This window comes from Acartia tonsa, chromosome 11 (genome assembly GCF_053477335.1).
Source record: "Acartia tonsa isolate MP-2025a chromosome 11, ASM5347733v1, whole genome shotgun sequence".
Classification (NCBI taxonomy): Eukaryota; Metazoa; Arthropoda; class Copepoda; order Calanoida; family Acartiidae; genus Acartia; species Acartia tonsa.
This window is the reverse complement of record NC_137270.1, coordinates 1,478,424-1,497,887: the sequence shown is the minus strand read 5'-3', so window position 1 is coordinate 1,497,887 and position 19,464 is coordinate 1,478,424. Positions and strand designations below refer to the sequence as shown.

Below are 19,464 nucleotides of genomic sequence, written 5' to 3'. Positions count from 1 at the left end.
TTTGTAGAATTTATTATGCTATTAAAAATACAAAGTAGAACGATGTCTGTGTGTTTGTTTGTAGCAAAGGTTCTCGCATACAGACTAGCATAAAATGAACTGCACTATTTCAAGAAAATGTAGTAGTTAATTTAAAGATCTTTATGTACTTTGTTGTAAAAACTCTGAGTAAAGTTTTGAATCAAAGCAAATAAGAGTAGATTATTTAATTATCTGCCGCTAGGCATCGTTATGTATCACATATTGTAGTATGGGTTAAAAAAAAGCTTTGCTCCTGAAAAGTAAACAGACAGCTAGTAAAGAGTAAAGGCTAGAGGGGCTAGCTTTTATAAATAAGTATTGCAAGCTGCTGCTTGCAAATTAAGAATGTGAAAAGAATAATACTTGGGGAGAATTTAGCACTGCTAGGTTCGCCCCCTGTAGCTGTAGGTTTGAGTCCCTAGGTAGGGCGCCACAGTTACTTTATATATCCAGCCTAACCACTGGTAAATACCAAAGTTAAGCATTATATCAGTTATAGTATCTGCATGCATGCTCTTATATATGAATAAAGTTCATGAACAATAAATTAATATGAAGTTATTTGATGGTGAGAATTGCAAGACTATTCTATAATTAGCTACAATCTGCTATACGTCTATAATACAATATTATTTAAGATGTTTTAATGTTTACAAATATTTTTCTAAAATCACGAAATCTTTCAATCATAAAAATCACGAAATCTTTCAAAAAGCAAATAAAATAACTATTTAAAAGCAAAGTTCAACATATTACACAATCAGATAATATAAGCAAAAATGCTTTAAAGAATAAAGAAAGTAAATGTACCCCCTTTAAATTAAAATTGGGAAGGTCCTCACCTAAAGGCTGCAATCCACTTTTGAATCCCTGTGCACGCAACTTGTTTGAAATACTGGTTTTTAGCTATATTGTTCAGGTTGATTATTCTCTTTCATATAAATGCAATAAGTCGAAATAAAGTATGACTCAGAATCAGGTTAATATCCGCTGGATTACAACTGATTCACAGCAATTCTGAAAAAAAATTTGCATCAAATATAAATAAAACCAATGTGAAAAAGGTTTTGTATTTATCTTTTATGCTTATATTATAATTCTTTTTAATTTAATTTATCTTATCTGATTTTAAATCACTTTGTCTGCATGTCAGTCCATGATTTTTTTGTGCTTCGCTGCTTAAGATGTTGTCATGTTCTTTTTTCTTTTTAAAAACCAAGCTTGACATTACCTATAATAAAATTTATTAATTATAGTTCTTTATTATCAAAGACTCAAAAAAATTGAAAGAGCAAAATTAATGCTGCCATAAAATGTAATTATTTTCTGATTTCTTTCACAGCTTATAAAACTACATTATATTTTCTTATTAGGATGTCTCAATCAAATAATTAATAATCATTAATTTGTGTTTAAAAATAGATGCAGGAAGGGAGGGGAAATTGGGCTGTTTATTACACTAGTTCCCAAAGTTTTATAATATCCTTTTCTTATTCATTGGCCTAAAAACTTTGAGGACTTTATAGAATTCTGATTGGTTGATTCATTAAGTTAAGTGTCAAAATTTTTCAACCACCAATTGCAATATACAGAGGGGATGATTTTGTGTGTCATCATTGGGGATGTACATTAATTTATTGGCCATTGTCTTATCCCTTTAGATCCCTGCATAGTTGTCTGATAGCCTTGGATACATAACATAAAAAACTTTGTTGTATTTGTTGTTTGAAAGGTGACACTCTATTGACAATAGCAATAAAGGAATGAATCAATGATAAAAAAATTTAATTTATTTATTTAGTTGCTGTAGAGATATGACTAGAGTAAGTTTTTATATAATTGATTTAGAATCTAAAGCCTAATTCACAAAAGACATAGGTCGACCTCTGAAAATTTTAGGTTGACACCAATTTTGTAAAGGCATATGTTAGTTGTACTTATTTACGTTGACCTACAGAATAAATAGGTTGACCTCTAAAAGTGATACTTGGATGGTTTTAACCTATTTAATTTTAGATGTAACTGCCCTAAATTCTTTTGATGTTATTTGTTGGGTGCAACTACTATTTTTTTCATATTTTAAATGTTATAATAATTTAGGTACTGTGGTTAGGCATATACATTCTCCAGATTATAAGACTCTCTTACCAACGTTCTGATTATGCTTCTGACCCAAGTGAACTTCCAGCAGTTGAAACAACTGATCCAAATAAACTTCAGGCAGTTGAAACAACAGACAACAGGCAACAACTAAATCCAAGCTGGCCCCAACTACCAAATGTACCCCAAATGAATGTACCAGGGACTAATATGATTCCATCTCCACAAATTCAGGGTGGCTTTTCAAACACCCCACCAGGCCAACAACCAAATCCAAACTGGCCACAACTACCAAATGTACCCCAACTGAATGTACTACAGACTAATTTGAATCCATCTCCACAAATGCAGGGTGGTTTTCCAAACACCCCACCAGGCCAACAACCAATGTGGCCTAATTCAGAAACAGTAAATTCTCCAGGTGGCCAACCAATGGAGGCTAACCCTCTATCACCTGCGGAATTTTCTGGAGCTCAAAATCCTATGATGATGGGAGCACCAGGAGCATTCAACTTTCCTGGAGTACAAAATCCTATGATGATGGGAGCACCTGGAGCATTCAACTTTCCTGGAGTACAAAATCCTATGATGATGGGAGCACCTGGAGCAATCAACTTTCCTGGAGTACAAAATCCATTGATGGGACAAAATCCTTTAGCCCTTGGAGCTGGTTTTCCAGGAGGTCCTCCTCAACAGATGAATCCAAATAGACATGTGATGCCTGGCATGCCTGCTCATTTCCATCCTGTTGGACATTTGCCATTTCCAGGTTTTATAATTAATAAATATTTACTGACAACAAAACATAACTTATGAGCCTATTTTCAAGGTGCATCAGTAATAAAAGTTATAGTTAAAAATTTGATGAAAAAAAATGTAAAAATCATATAAAGGGTTAATTCACCTCTTTATGATTGTACAATTTAACTAATTATTAATTGTATACATATTTATGCAAATAATACTGAGTTATGGATTGTTTTTTCTGTAATGCAAACCTTTAAAGTTAATTTAGGAACTATGCCATTTATGCCCTGGCAAACTAGACCATGGACCAGTCTTTTTTTCTGAGATGCAAACCTTTAAAGTTAATTTAGGAACTATTAGACCATGGACCAAAGAACAACTAGAATGGTGGTATTGGTGGAATTATTGGCAGAACTTTATGAAGAAAGATAAAGGTGAAAATTTCCCTATATATATATATAGATAATAAATCATTATAATAAAGTAACAGGATCTCTGTGTATCTGTACCAAAGGATCTAGCTAACCATAGCACCTGGGAAGGTTTAAAACTATTTTGGGGGGTTGAGGAGTTGTAAAAATTTTGTTTGGTAAACAGCTGATCTTAATAGATTGAAAAGAAAACATTTTATGTGGCCCTGGGGGCCTCTAGGGGTGTTGCTGCTGGTAAATAGATAAATTAAAATGTACTGTTTATTGATTATTAAAATGAAGAGCCTCCAAAGGAAGAAGATTGTGGTGATAGCAAATGGATCCTAGACAAACAAACAGGTCTTAAAATTTTCAAATAATTTATTTACATTGTCAATAAGCACCATTTATTAAATAAATTTTTTCAAAGATAAAAAAAGGGTGTATAAAACCAATTGCTTACAACTTTAACAGTCTATTCATCTCTTCAGAGTACCACAGCTAAGACTTATCATTTCTGGAGAAGTTTTCTTTACTAGGAAAGTGCATAATTATACAAATTAAGACCCAACAGTCTTAAGTTCTTGAAATTTTTCATCAGTTTGCACTCTCCTGTTAGTGCAAAATTCTCCATGAGGGCTAGACTTGAGTTGCGGTGCTCTGGAGAGATGAGTAGATTCTCAATTTAACAATTTAATCAAATTGTCATTGTTAAAGCATAATTAGACTAATAAAAAACAAAATTTTCACAAAACTATAGCGTTTAAAATAAAAATATTTTTTTCTTCAAATTATAGGTATATGCTACCTTGTACTGGAGCAATTTCTGACCTGGACTGCAGCAAGAGACACATGCAGGAGAGAAGGAAATAATGCAGATTTAGCCTCAATCAATTCTCAACAAGAACAAAATTTTATCGAAAGTGTGTTTTATTTTGTGTGTAGTTGCTGTTGAATATTTGTATCACGATTATTATTATATGTTTTTCTCCAATTGCCCAGCAAGTGCATAACCCCTCCCTCCCTCCTTTTTTTAATGATTATATGTGGTAATTTTTTCCAAATCTTTACATTTTTTGGGGGTACTAACCCTGTACTCTGGTATACAAATAAAATCTTGCCTGAGGTAAAATAAAAACAAATATTAATTTAATTCATTTCCAAATTCTAATTTCAAAATCTAATTGTTTGTTCTTTTGATATTAGCTCTGATAAAAGACAAGAAATGTCATGGCTGGTGTGCATTCTGGATGGGATTTAATGATCTTGCCAGGGAAGGAAACTGGGTCTGGTCAAATGGAGATCCAGGTTACATATATTTACATAGATCTTATACTTAATTTTATTGAAATATTTTAACTTATTTCTAATTTATTGGATTACTTCAAGTTACCTACAAAAATTGGCAAAATGGAGAACCTAACAATTTACAGAAATCTGAAGGAAGAGAAAATTGTGGAGAGGTCTATGAATTTTTTCTCATATTTATTCGAAACCAATGAATATCTGGTGGATTAGAACCAGTTATCATTCATACTAAAAAAATATGTCTATCATTATATTACATCCAGTTTTCTACGAATATAATAAGATTAAAACAAGTTTTCAGCACATGCCTTCGGCATCTTGGGGCTAAAAAAATGGTTTTAATCTTATAATATTACATTTTATATTTGCGGAATACTGTTTATAATAATATGTGAGAAATAACTATTAATAAGTAATATGAAATTTTATTTAAAAATCTGGTGCCACTTTTTATTACAAAAGAAGGTGTATTAACTTTTTTGCTTTTTATTTAGAATAGCTAGTCGGTGCTTTTAGTAAGTAATAGATGTAAAATGGTCCATAGAATTTAAATATGCAATCGTTTTTTTTGAAAACCTCTTATTTTGAAGTAATTTAAGTTTTTTGAAAAATAATTAAGTCGGTTTTAAGGTACTAAAACGCAACAAAAAAAAAGAAGAAATTGCCAGTATGAAGAAAAAATAGTAAAATCTTTAATTTGACACCTTATTTTTAAAATTCTGTTAAGTAATTACCAAAAAAATCTATTTTGTTAACCTCGGATTAATCAAAACTTTGAAATTAAAAATATCCTCTCACAGGCATAAAAAGTATGTGTTCATATATACTTTTAGAATGAGAAAAATAATACGAATCCATTCTAAGCAAAATTGAAAAAGTTTTATAAAACTAAATTAAAAAATATAAGTTTATTTTAAGAATCATAATTTTCGGCTTTAAAGGGTTAGCTTGAACAAAACCTGAACAAAACCTAAACAAAAGACAATGCAATTTAGCAGATATTTTTTAAACACAAGAAACAATAATGTATTTTTAACAGCATTGTTTTGAAGTTTATAAACAGACTGATGCATATTTGTTCATAATTTTTCATTCTTTACATGTTCTGTAATATCACTATATTTATTGTAGTATCTATTGTATATATTGTATGAACGTTCTCCTTTTTTTTTTTGGCAATTCTATTGGTTAACTTTATAGGTTAAGCTTCACGATTCGTCAATTTTCGCAATTTGTGATTGGCTAGTTTAGTAGTTACAATTCTTAAAATAAACTTTTTATTTTTTTTATTTTTTATTACAATATTTTAAAACTTTTTAAATTTTGCTTAGAATTGATTTGTAATATTTTTCTGATTCTAAAGTCATATATAAACACATATTTTTTATGCCTGTGTGATAAAATAATTAGGTTTAAAGTTTAGATTAAACCTAGGTTAAAAAAATTGATTTTTTCAATAATTACACAACAGAATTTTAAAAATAAGGTGTCAAATTAAAGATCTTACTATTTTTGTTCATACTAGCAATTTTCTTCTTTTATTTTGTTCCGTTTTAGTACCTTAAAACCGACTTAATTATTTTTAAAAGAAACTTAAATTACTTCAAAAATAAGAGGTCTACAAAAAAACCGATTGCATATTTTAATTCTATGAACCATTTTACATCAATTACTTACTAAAAGCACCGACTAGCTATTCTAAATAAAAAGCAAAAAAGTTAATACACCTTCTTTAAAAAGATTTATTTATCTAGTTGGTTAGAGGTTGGGGTTATAAATGGAATGATCATCCTGATGGAAAAATTAATCCATCTGTTTGCAGCAAGAAAATACATTTTTAGGTAATATTTGTAGCTCTTTCTATGCTTTATTTGACATCAATTTAATCTATCTATAATACAAAGTAGCTTAATGTCTGCCGGTCCATCCGTCCGTCTGTCCTTGTAGATCTTGGTAATCACTGAACCGATTGAATTCTACTTTTCAGGGAATATATCAACTGGTCCTGTGGAGGTTTTAAGCTATTGGGGTGGGATACCCCCAACTCCCCCAAAAACAAAAAATTTTCTTAATTTTTTTAGGCAGGTAATTAAAACTATGGTGGTTACACCACCACTGGTACTTAATTTTTTTTAATAACCTCTGATAGATGGGACGAAGCCTCAAGTGGTTTCATAAACTAGAATTGATTATTAAGAATCAATATGTTTATGAGCTATTTAAATAAAAATTATGAGCTAAAATTTAAATAATATTTCTCCATGTTTTGTGATAATTTCATTTTAAGGTACAGAAGCTTTCTAAAGAAAAAGACAAATGTTAACTAATTATTGATTAATGAAATGTTATAAGCTAGATAACAAAGAAAACAAATTGATATACCAATATAATAAAATTAAAAGCTAGTCTTTGAATACATTGTTTATTTTGTTTGTTGAACAGGAATTAATAATAACAATATGAAACAGATGATAAAAAGATCAGTTAAAATGTTGCACACTATCATTTCAATATTTCTTTTGTTTGTTTTGTAAGGAATCATAATTAGATGACAAGGATAACAACATCTATTAGTAAGCTCAAAAATATGAATTAATATCTGGAAAATATAATATAGACCAGTGTCATACAAAAATCATTAAACTTTATAAATAAATAAATCACAAAAGCTTAAAAATCTAGGAATCAATCTAGCACCGCAATCAATAAACAAATCTTAATGAAACTCGAAAAAAATATGTAGAGAATGTAAAATTAATTAGTCCCTGAAAATTTCAGCTCTCTATCTTGAAAAGGAGTTGCACAATTAACCCTTAACGGTCGGGGGGGGGGGGGGGCGTTGAACGCCCCCCCATCCGGTTTTTTCTATCCCATTTTCTGTGTGTGAAAGATAAAGAGCCCAAACTGCGTGACTTTTTAAGTTTGGGTATGACACATAACTGAGAGTTGGAATTTTTTGAATATCTCCATCCTGGCGGGCACAGGATGCCAGAAAACCTGGCAGGGTCATCCAGGTAAAGAGCAAAAATATTTTTTTGACTTAAACAAAGTATTTTATCTTGCCAAAATACTAAAATATCCTCTAGTAGTACATCCTTATATGAAATACAGGTGTTCAAGTCAATTTCAGGTCCCAGGTATGATCTGCAGGTCCTGATCCTCCAGGTCTCCAGAAATCTTTAAAAGGCTCCTGTGGCCTCAATTTTTGACTCAGAGACTTCAAATTTTAAACTTAAGCTTTTTTTACATGTCTACATAACGTATTAAAATTTCATAAAGATCCATCGCCGTTTTCCCGCCGACCGCCGACTGCGGCGGCTGGCAGCTGCCAAGTACAGCTGCGGCCGCTGAAATTTATATTTTGACATTTCAAATATAAAATTTACATAAAGATAATCATTTTCTGCAAAAAAAAATTTCTTCTAGCTTCAAAAATAAGAAAATTACAGCCGTTTGAAATTTTTAAGTAAAAAAGGACCTAAAACCAAAGGTTGTTAAATAAAAGGGTGAAGGAAGCGAAAATTGACTTTGACTTACTTAAGGTCGGAAATTCATCATAACACAGGGGACTTGTACAAAAAAATTTAGCCCTCTAGCTCTAATAGGAACTGATATAATATGGGGGGGCGTTGAACGCCCCCCCCCCCCGACTGATTAAGGTGTGGCAAGGGGCCCGACTGTTAAGGGTTAGGAAAACTTGAAAATCTAGAAATCGTTCTAGCACCCTAAATAACAGACAGATGGACAAAACAATGTATAGGTTAGAAGGGCATATGGCGTAGTAATTTTAACTGAAAATTTCAGCTCTCTATCTTGAATAGGAGCCGAGAAATCACACTTCCCCCAATTTATCAATTGCTTACAGACGGACGGACAATTGTAATGCAATGTATTGTACTGAAAATATTTAATTCTAAAATATTTTTAAAATTTTTTTAGTTTGTTTAGCAACCAAGAGTTTACACAAAAATTTGATACACACTCATATATACACTCATAATCATTATATGTAATACTAGCGGCTACGCCCCTACGAGGGGGATGCCCTCCCATTTTTATTTTTAGTTAAAGTCCCCAAAGTTGTTAGGCCAGGGAATAAGAAAACGTTATCATAGGACTTTTGGATAGTGCAATAAACAGCCCATTGTCCCCTCTCTCACTCTGGAAGGGGGGCTATAAGAATAAAAGATATTCACAAAATCTTTACATGCTCACTGATTAGTCTTTTTAGCATCCGCAGAGAGAGAGGGGACAATGGGCTGTTTATTAAAATTGTCCATAAAGTTTTCTATTGACGTTTTCTTATTCGTTTTCTTTTGGGGACTTTTGTTAATTTTTTGATTCGTTAATTCATTAAGTTTCAACAACTTATTATGATAATGATAATGAGGTAATTTTGTGTATCATTATTAGGGATGTACAACAATTTATTGGCCATTGTCTCATCCATATAGATCCCTAAGACTGCAGGCATTATTAAAAAACTGTCCTATCAATTTTAAACCTTACACAAGGGTAAACTGAATCCTATATTGTTTTTTGGAAATTCTCTTATATCTATTTTATCTATTCTTTTTATAGTTTTTTTCGACCTTATGTAATGGATAGCTATATTTGTTAATTTAATCATGTTAAAATTGTCTTATCAATTTGAAACTTGTTTGATAAATCCTGTTACAATAAAGTACATTTTTCTGGATTTTGATAGATTGTTTCACACTAACAATGTAAAATTTTTAAAACCAATAATTTATATAAACAAAGGGGATAATTTAGTTTATCATCATTTGGAGAGTAAATTAACTTATCATCCATTGTCCCTCAGGGCTAACAAAACTGGAACTAATCTCAATTATTTTTATCTACTATCCGCAGATAACTGTCCATACATTACTAAATTTAAACATATTTGAATTTTCGTGTTATTTCAGAATATTTAAGAAATATCTAAAGCCATTTGATATATTTTCTAACATGAGCATTTTCACAACAAATACATGATGACAAAATCGACGAAGCTTAGAGCACTCAGACCCAACCATAAGCCCAAACAACTTCCCAGCTCAACAACTAAAAATAGTAAATTAAAATTATGAGGTGTATCTCAAGTTTCGCTTCTAAAAGATCAGACAACTATAGATATGCGTGTCAGTAATTTTGTAAAATAAGTAATGCAATTTTTTAAGGGGTGAATTCTCTTGGGTTGGTGGATGTACCCTACCCTAAGTTAGTTAGAAAACGTCCATCGACCTTAACAATGAAGGAGAACCATGTCAATATAGAAGTTAGCACGATCTTAATCTACAAACAGACACTAACTGAGACAGAATAACAAACTGTTTTTTTTTTTTAAATAGAAATAAGAGTCATTTAAAAAAAATTCCCCACAAAAAACTTCAAAGTAAATAAGAAAAGATTATAATGTACCTAGAGAAAAGATATCATAGCTGTGAATTTCAACTCTCCGCTGAACATTGGACACAAACTGATATCTTAACTTTCCATTTAAAGGATAGTTTTTTCTGTAGAATTTCAATTCAAGAATTGCTGTCGATTGTTTGCAGGGATGCTTACAAGCCTTGATCATGTACTATAAACTATATAGTGTAATGAATTGCCCAATGTCCCCTCACTCCCTGCCTTCATCAGGTCACATAAATATATCTACATTAGTATTGCATCGCATTATAGACAGTTTTCTACGGATGTTAAAAGGAAAAATTCTAAGGGTTCCACGCCAAACGTAGGAGTGGGAAAAACACATCAGGATTCAGAGTGGACAAACTCAGGAGTACCAAACGTCGAAGTGGGACAAACGCAGGAGTGGGACAAACATTGGAGTTGACAAACACAGGAGTCCTAAACGTCGGAGAATATTTTTTTCAATTTAGTTTTTTTAAATTTTGAATTTCTATTAAAGTCAGTCTAACGGTTAGTAAGATCTGTAGATTTAAATAGTCGTTAGAAATGTTTTGAAAATGAAAGTTGATAAAAGATTTGATCAATCTCCCCATTTTTAAGCCAGCGAATGAGAGAACATTTTTATAGAAATCAGGTGATTTGTATATTTTAATTAAGATAAATATATTTGATAAAAATAAGTATTTGTATGATTCCGTTAGCTTTTAGACAGCAATTGCAGATTCAAGGACGTTTTATGTCAATTCCTGCTAATAAAAGAACAAGGATGACAACATCCATAATAGCGAAGCCTTGAAACTGTAGGACAAACGGACATTAACACTTATATAGTGTCAGAACTGAATAATCAGAATATAAATGTATAAGATTTGAAGCAAAGTTGTAAGTGTAAATTCGTTGAAAAACTGCTTGATACTGGATAATGGACATACTTACATTTTTAGGACTTGATTATAAAGTTGCTTCGCTTGAAATATTATACTTTGTTGTCCCAGGAATAAACATACCAAAAATCAGATCAATCGGATGCTTACATCACAAAAAAAATTGTTGCTAAAAAAGTAAAAAAAAAATAACATGTTTAAAATGGACGTACGGACTTTCTTGTAATGATTATAGAGTTGCTACGCTTTCTAAATCGTACCTAACTACTAAAGGAATCACCATGCAAAGTTTGAAATCGGGAGGACAATTCTAACATGCCTAAATTAACTAAAAAGCTATCCGTTTGTGACGGACGTACGGACCGACCCTAATTATAGAAAAGCTTTGCTTTAAAAAAAATTTTCTTTAAAAAGATTAAGTGGTAACATAGATTGGAATAATAGTTGATTATCGCATTGTATTATTGGCAGCTTTCCGCAGATAGTGAAATAATAAATCATAAGATTGATTAAAGTTTTGTTGGCCCCGTTAAGTGTCAAAAATTTTTAACCACTTATTGCAATATACAGAGGGGGTAATTTTGTGTGTCATCATTTGGGATGTACTATAATTCATCAGCCATTGCCTTATCCCTTTAGATGCATGCATAGTTGTCTGATAGCCTTGGATACATATAATAAACAAGGATGACAACATCCATAAAAGCGAAGCACTAAAACGGTAGGACAAACGAACATTAACACTTGTATAGTGTCTGAACTGAATAATCAGAATATAAAAGAATCGAAACAGTCGAAGCAAAATTGTAAGTAAATTTGTTCAAAAACTGCTTGATACGGGATAATGTTTCTGGACATACTTACATTTTTAGGACTTAATTATAGAGTTGCTTCGCTTATACTATTGTTCTTTGTTGTTCCATGAATCAATATACAAAAAATCAGATCAAACGGATAACTAGATCACATAAAAATTTGTTGTTAAAAATGTAGAAAAATCAACATGTTTAAAATGGACGCACGGACATTCTGGTAATGATTATAGAGTTTCTACGCTTTCTAAATCGTACCTAACTACTACAGGAATCATCATGCAAAATTTGAAATCGATAGGACATTCTAACCTGCCTAAATTAACGAATAAAAGCTATCTATCTCGGACGGACGGACGTACGGACGGACCGACCCTAATTATAGAAAAGCTTCACTTTTAAAAACTTTGATGTATTTGTTGTTGGAAACTTGACACTCTATTAATTGACAATATCAATAAAGTAATGAATCAATAATAAAAAAAATTAATTTATTTATTTAGTTGCTGTAGAGATATGTCAAGAGTAAGATTTTATATAATCTATTTTAGAATCTTAAGCCCAGTTCATAAAAGACAAAGGTTGACCTCTGGAAATTTTAGGTCGACCTATAGAAGCTTTAGGTTGACCTATTTTATAAAGATATTTGTGGCTTTTTTTTATTTAGGTACTATGGTTAGGCATATGTATTCTCCAGATTATAAGACTCTGTTGCCAACGTTCTGATTATGCTTCTGACCCAAGTGAACTTCAAGCAGTTGAATCAACTGACAACAGGCAACTACCAAATCCAGAATGGCCCCAACTACCAAATGTACGCCAACTGAATGTACCAGGGACTAATATGATTCCATCTCCAGAAATGCAGGGTGGCTTTCCAAACAACATACCAGGCCAACAACCAATGTGGCCTAATTCAGGAGCTGGAAATTTCCCAGGTGGCCCAGCAATTTTGACCAATAAATATTTACTGACAACAAAATATAACTTTTCTGGGTGCATCAGTAATAAAAGTTATTGTTCAATATTTTACAAAATCTTTAAAAGGGTTAATTCACCTCTTTATGATTGTACAATAAAACTGATTATTAATTGTATAATGCAAATATTATGGATTGTTTTATAAAGCAGTCTTTTTTTTCTGAGATGCAAACCTTTAAAGTTAATTTAGGAACTATTAGACCATGGACCAAAGAACAACTAGAATGGTGGTATTGGTGGAATTATTGGCAGAACTTTATGAAGAAAGATGAAGGTGAAAATTTACCTATATATAGATAATAAATCATTATAATAAAGTAACAGGATCTCTGTGTATCTGTACCAAAGGATCTAGCTAACCATAGCACCTGGGAAGGTTTATCACTATTTTGGGGGATTGGGGAGGGTAACACCAAACTCCCAAGAAAAATTGTAAAACAAAACACAATAATATAAATGAACTCATCCAACATTTATAAAACTTTTGTTTGGTGAACAGCTGATCTTAATAGATTGAAAAGAAAACATTTTATGTGGCCCTAAAGCCCTCTAGGGGTGTTGCTGCTGGTAAATAGTTAAACTTTACTGTTTAATGATTTTTTTAAAATGAAGATTGTGGTGATAGCAAATGGATCCTAGACGAAGAAACAGGTCTTAAAATTTCAACGTAATTCATTTACATTGTCAATAAGCACCATTTGGTGAATACATTTTTTCAAAGATATAAAAAGGGTATAAAAAACAATTGCTTACAATTTTAACAGTATACTCACCTCTCCATAGTATCACAGCTCAAGACCTAGCCTTTCTGGAGAATTTTTCTTTACCAGGAAAGTGCATAATTTTACAAATTATGACCCAACTGTCTTAAGTTCTTGAAATTTTTCATCAGTTTGCACTCTCCTGTTAGAGCAAAATTCTCCATGAGGGCTAGATCTTGAGCTGCGGTTCTCTGAAGGGATGAATAGATTCTCAAATCAACAATTTGATCAAATTGTCATTCTTAAAGCATTAATTTATCAAAACCAAAATTTGAACAAAATATAGAATTAAAAATGTAAATACTTTTGTCTTAAAACTTATAGGTATATGCTACCTTGTACTGGAGCAATTTCTGACCTGGTATTCAGCAAGGGAGACATGCAGGAGAGAGGGAAATGATGCAGATCTAGCCTCAATCAATTCTCAACATGAACAAAATTTTATCGAAAGTGTGTTTTATTTTGTGTGTAATTGCTGTTGAATATTTGTGTCACAATTATTTCAAGATATGTGATGTTCTTCTCCAATTGTTCTCCCCCTGATTATAAGTAGTAATATTTTCCAAATCTTAACATTTTTTTGGGGCACTAACCCTGTACTCTGCTACTCAAATAAAATCTTGCCCTAGGTAAATCAAAAAGGAATATTAATTTGATTCATAGTTGAGTTCTAATTTTAAAATTTAATTGTTTGTTTTTTTGATATTAGCTCTGATAAAAGACAAGAAATGTCATGGCTGGTGTGCATTCTGGATGGGATTTAATGATCTTGAAAGGGAAGGAAACTGGGTCTGGTCAAATGGAGATCCAGGTTACATATTTAGATATAACTTTTTATTTGTAGAATCATCTTGCTGCTGGAAGATTAGTAGTAAGATCTTATACTTAATTTTATTGAAATATTTTAACTTACATTAGTTTTAATTTATTGGATTACTTTAAGTTACCTACAAAAATTGGCAAAATGGAGAACCTAACAATATTCTGAGACTTGAAGGAAGAGAAAATTGTGGAGAGGTCTATAATTTTTTTTCTCATATTTATTCAAAACCAATGAATATCTGGTGGATTAGAACCATTTATCATCTATACTAAAATATTATGTCTAGCATTGTATTATATCCAGTTTTCTACAAATACAATAAGATTAAAAAAAGTTTTCAACACGTGCCTTCAGAATCTTGGGGCTAAAAAGAATGGTTTTAATCTTATAATATTACATTTTATATTTGCGGAATACTGTTTATATTAATATGTGAGAAATAACTAATAATAATTAATATGTAATTTTCTTTAAAAATCTGGCGCCACTTTTTATTACATAATTTACAAAAATTTATTTATTTAGTTGGTTAGAAAGTGGGGTTATAAATGGAACGACCATCCTGATGGAAAAATAAATCCATCTGTTTGTAGCAAGAAAATACATTTTTAGGTAACATTTGTACCTGTTTTCATGCTATTCTTATATTAACAATATTCCTTAAAATTGGGAGCAAGCTCACAGTCAAATACGTTTATTAAGTCTAAATGTTCTTAATGTTGAACAAACACATATTTAAACCTATATTTCAAAACAGTTTGACCTAATAAGCTCATTTGACTGGAATCTTACTCTCAACTGAATGGAAGTTGTGAAAGCTAGTATTCCCTTTCCACCAACCAACATTTGATTGATATAAATTTAATATATGGTTTCATATACTAGAATTTATTATTTAGAATCCACATGTTTATGAGCCATTATAAAATTCTAAAGATTATTTATCCAAATCCATATTTGTAATAATTTTGTTTTAAGGTACACAAGCCTTATACAGAAGAAGAAAAAAGTTCACAAATTCTTGTTTAAAGAAATATTAATAGAAGCATTTTAAGCTTATGATAAAGCAATCAAATTGATATACTAATATAATAAAATTAAATTGAATACATTGTTTATTTTGTTTGTTTAAAGGGTTTGTGAATGAAAAAAAAAATCTTATTGGATTATCAAACCTTAACATTTTCTAAGAACTTTTCGCTATTCTGATCAGAAAAGTCTATGTCTTGATTTTGGTATTTTGGCAGGAAATAATATAATGATTAGCACAGCTACTCTAAAATCAACCTATATCTGATTTTCTGTTCATTTTTCTCCAATGATGATACACAAAATTACCCTATCTGTAGATTAAAATTAGTAGTCGAAATGATCGAACACTCTACTTTATTAACCAACCAATTAGAATTCTATACAGTCCCCAAATTTGTTAAGCCAGCGAATAAGAAAACATTATCATAGGACTTTTGGGACTAATTTAATAAACAGTCCAGTGTCCCCTCTCTCTTAGGAAGGAGGGCTATAAGAATAGAAGATATTAATAAAATCACAAAATCTTTACATGCTCACTGATTATTCTTTTACATATGACGATATCTTAGTTAGTATTAAAGATTTATTTTTATTTAATTTAGAATTAAAGAATACAGTTTCACCTTCTGCTTCTACCAGTTTCGTTGATTGTGGTGATGCTGATATAAAACTTGAGATAAAAGAGGAGGAAACTCTTGATGAGCAACCTATCTTTATAAAGACAGAGGCTGAGAGTGTGGAAGTAATTATAAAAGAGAAAATAAAGGAAGAAGAAGGAATTGAGAGTGAAGAATTTGTTTAAGTATACATAAAAATGATTGTTTATAAATTGCGAATTTGTTGTAAATGTCTTTTAGTGCTTTGGGCAATGAATCCTGTTTGGTACGATTTTAAAAGCATAGCAACTTCATAATTAATCGTTAAAAGAAAGTCCGTACGACCATTACAAAATACTGATTTTACATTTTTTTGACAACCACTTTTTATACAACAGAGTTTGATAAGTTCTTAAACAGAATCCTGTATATACGCAGTTCTGCATCAGGTTTATATACAATGCTATGATTATATTTAAATAATAATTTTTGGTCGGTTAAGTATTTTATAAACCATCACTGTATAAAGGAGAGCCTTATCGTTCCAGCAGTTCTTGAGATTTTTCAGTACAATTATATGTAAAGATCATAAGAAAGTCCTTCAATAACGAAAGTAAAGAAACAGTTTGGAAAAAAAAAGAATATTAATAATAACCTGTCGTGGAGGTGTCGGGTTCGAGACTGATTTGCAAAATACGAAACAGACATTACCATGCACAATTAGGACCTCCAGACAAAGGTGGTACAATCAAAGAGTTGATTGTCAAGGATGATAAAATCCATGAGCAGTAAAAACAGAAATATATCTATAATACAAAGTAGAATGATGTCTGTCCATCTGTCTGTCCTGTTTGTCTGTCTTGGAGGGTGGAACACCCCCAACCCCCCAAAAAACAAAAAAATCCCCCCCATTTTTTTTTGCTGAAGATTTCCTTGGTCCTTTTACGAATTTCGTTTTTTTTATCACCTCTTGGGGCAAAGCCCCTAGAGGCTAGGGGCGAAATCGCTAGTAACAAATAAATTAAACACTTGTAAACAATAAAATAAATTATCTATTAATATTTTAAGATTGTGTCAAATATTTAAAACAATACATTATTTGGGATGAATTATATACAGGATAGCAGATAATTTTATTTTTTTAAATTCAAGATAATAAGCGATAAGAAGTTACTCCCTCCAATCTCCTCGTGCATCTGAATCCTAACTTCAGAGAATCAAGGCTATATACATACATAAATACATAAGAAGTTACTATTTATGTAAATAATAAAAATACATATATCACAGGAGAATAAATGTTCCAGTATGGCTTTGAAACAGATTAATATCCACTGGATTAGAACCGGTACCCAGCCATACTAAAAAAACGCCTTTATATGCTTAAACATATCTTAATACCTGCCGATCGATATATATTACCCCCGTCCACTCCTTTCACCCCTTCCCCTCCTTGACCACTTGAATAAAGTACTGACCAATAAATGAGGAACAAAGTAGCAAATTAAGTTAAGGAAAAAATATCTCATGTCATAATATCCACATATATTATATCTATTAAAAAGTAATTAACCCATTAGTGCCGAACCGGGTTTTAAAACCCGGTGCCAGAAAATGTAAAAAAAACCGGTTTCCGGCTTCATAATTGCATCATTCTCAGTATGAATCCCCCCTCTACTACCCTGGCTTTCATTTCCCCCTGGAGCAGGCAGTTTTGCTTACTTCCGTTTGCCGGTATAGATCAACAAAGTTTGAAAATCATGACAATTCAAAATACCCCATCTAACTTTTTTGTTTTTATAGTAAAGTCGCTGATTTTTTTCGTTAAATCTAAAGTTTATTGACAAGTACATCTATTTTTGAATTCGTTCTATTTAAATTATTATTTTTTATATGATTTTTTTATCGTTTTTTTACGCCCTATATAGGCCCGGTTCGGCATTTCCATTTTGAGTCTGAAATTTTTATTACCCGGTTTCACTAATAGATCTTATTTGACAACAACAACAAAACAGGGTTTTTTTACCCGAAATCGCCGGCTAAACACGACATTTGAAATAAATCGCTTCGTATTATACTTGTAGCTCTTTAGATTACATGAGGTTGTGTAGTTTTCAATTACGGATCGTATCAAAGTTCTAAAAAGTGTTCATCTCACTTTTGGCGTTCAAAAATTACATTTTTCGATTTTTGGTCAAAATAACCGGGTTTATACAGGTCAACCGGGTTTTAAAACTGGGGGAAAGCACCAAAAATGGGTGTTAATGCCTGGTTGGTATTTATGGCCAAGCCGAACCGTTTTTTTTTGCAACTTTCCTGTGCACGCCACTAGAGCAAAACAAAAAAATACGAATTCCGTTTTGACCATTATAAAGCTTCCCTGAAACTTACAGCTCGATCGGCCCATAAAAGTGGCGCTCGGCACTAATGGGTTAAAGAAGAAATTAGTTGAGATAAAACTTTAAAGAAAATATGGTGCTTACACAATACACATAAAGTACTCTGGTGAGCTATGATAAATCACCCCCCCCCCTATTCTAAAAAAAAACTTGAGAATAAGAAAGGTGGAATGGGCATAGACTCCCCTTCTCCTCCATTATTTTCAATTTTTTTTTTAAATGGATGGGGGTTTCAGTGCTTAACAAGGTACTTTGTGTGAAATCGCCAAAATTATTGCTAAAGTTTTAAATACATTTTGTTCAGACAAGCTGTTATATATGGTTTGATAGTCAGTTGGCCGCGGATGCAAAATTTATAAAAAGGGAATAATTTTGTCAATGTATCTGTGGATAATGTCTTTAACAACCAACTTAATTTCTGTTATCTCTTATCTTTACCTAACACAATAATCTGTTTTTTTTTTTATAGATCAGCTACACTTAAGTTTTTTAAACTGTTTTTAACCTATTTTTGAATGGGTGGTCAAAAATATACTAGGACACCTATAGAATCAGACTGCAGAGCCCAAATTTGAATTAAGTCCCCAATAAACTTTTTTTGGGGGATTTAAAAATTAATTTTTAGTGTTGCTGTAATCATATTGACCGTAGCAAAAGCTCTTTTTTTACTTCGGGTAATATTGTGGCTTACAGAACATTTTTATATAATTCACTTTATATTGATACAATAAAAAAAACATTACTCTGTTCATTGGAAATACTTTTTTTTCAAAAACAATTAATTTCATTGAAAAATCTAACATTTACAATAAAACAAATAATTCTGAAATCTAACCAATAACAAGTCTTGTTTTATTTCAATTCCTAACAATTCAAAAAAAGAGTGTTTTCACAAAGTGACTTATTTCCAATGTAGTTAAATAATTTTTATTTAATTAAAATGAAAAGAATGAAAACCATACACATAAAAGATACATTCTTTTTAAAATTATTTTAAAAAATAAGTTTGAATAATCTTATTTTATAACGCATTTGTATATGTGACAAAAATAAATTTGTTGTATTGCATAAACATTTGTTGTCATTTAACCCTTTACAGCCATTTTTTATGTTTTTAAAATAAGTGAGAGAACATAAACATATTAATGTTAATTCGTTGATATATTATA

The 19,464-nt window shown here is 31.1% G+C and overlaps 3 protein-coding genes across 3 annotated transcripts in view; 2 read left to right on the top strand and 1 right to left on the bottom strand.

Moving 5' to 3' along the window:
• The window catches only part of LOC145332434 (uncharacterized), a 444,908-nt gene that overhangs the window by 221,468 nt on the left and 203,976 nt on the right, over positions 1–19,464 (bottom strand). The gene's annotated exons all lie outside the window — the stretch shown is intronic.
• Positions 1,742–7,075, top strand: LOC145332915 (uncharacterized). The gene is made up of 9 exons (XM_080178022.1): positions 1,742–1,844; positions 2,122–2,890; positions 3,219–3,302; positions 3,582–3,638; positions 4,076–4,201; positions 4,485–4,586; positions 4,668–4,741; positions 6,341–6,427; positions 6,874–7,075. The coding sequence occupies exons 1-8, from the start codon at positions 1,836–1,838 to the stop codon at positions 6,425–6,427; spliced, it is 1,308 nt and encodes a 435-aa protein (XP_080034148.1). The 5' UTR covers positions 1,742–1,835; the 3' UTR covers positions 6,874–7,075.
• On the top strand, positions 12,173–15,384 carry LOC145332927 (C-type lectin lectoxin-Enh6-like). The gene is made up of 9 exons (XM_080178038.1): positions 12,173–12,228; positions 12,371–12,641; positions 12,875–12,958; positions 13,297–13,335; positions 13,770–13,895; positions 14,155–14,256; positions 14,389–14,462; positions 14,794–14,880; positions 15,247–15,384. Exons 1-8 carry the CDS (start codon positions 12,220–12,222, stop codon positions 14,878–14,880), a joined length of 792 nt encoding a protein of 263 aa, XP_080034164.1. The 5' UTR covers positions 12,173–12,219; the 3' UTR covers positions 15,247–15,384.

Bases quoted from the DNA above. Each gene is read 5' to 3' on its own strand.
- LOC145332915 (XM_080178022.1), top strand. The intron at 4,202-4,484 runs GTGTGTTTTATT...TTTTGATATTAG, and splicing joins AGAACAAAATTTTATCGAAA to CTCTGATAAAAGACAAGAAA. The intron at 4,587-4,667 runs GTTACATATATT...GATTACTTCAAG, and splicing joins CTGGTCAAATGGAGATCCAG to TTACCTACAAAAATTGGCAA.
- LOC145332927 (XM_080178038.1), top strand. The intron at 13,896-14,154 runs GTGTGTTTTATT...TTTTGATATTAG, and splicing joins TGAACAAAATTTTATCGAAA to CTCTGATAAAAGACAAGAAA. The intron at 14,257-14,388 runs GTTACATATTTA...GATTACTTTAAG, and splicing joins CTGGTCAAATGGAGATCCAG to TTACCTACAAAAATTGGCAA.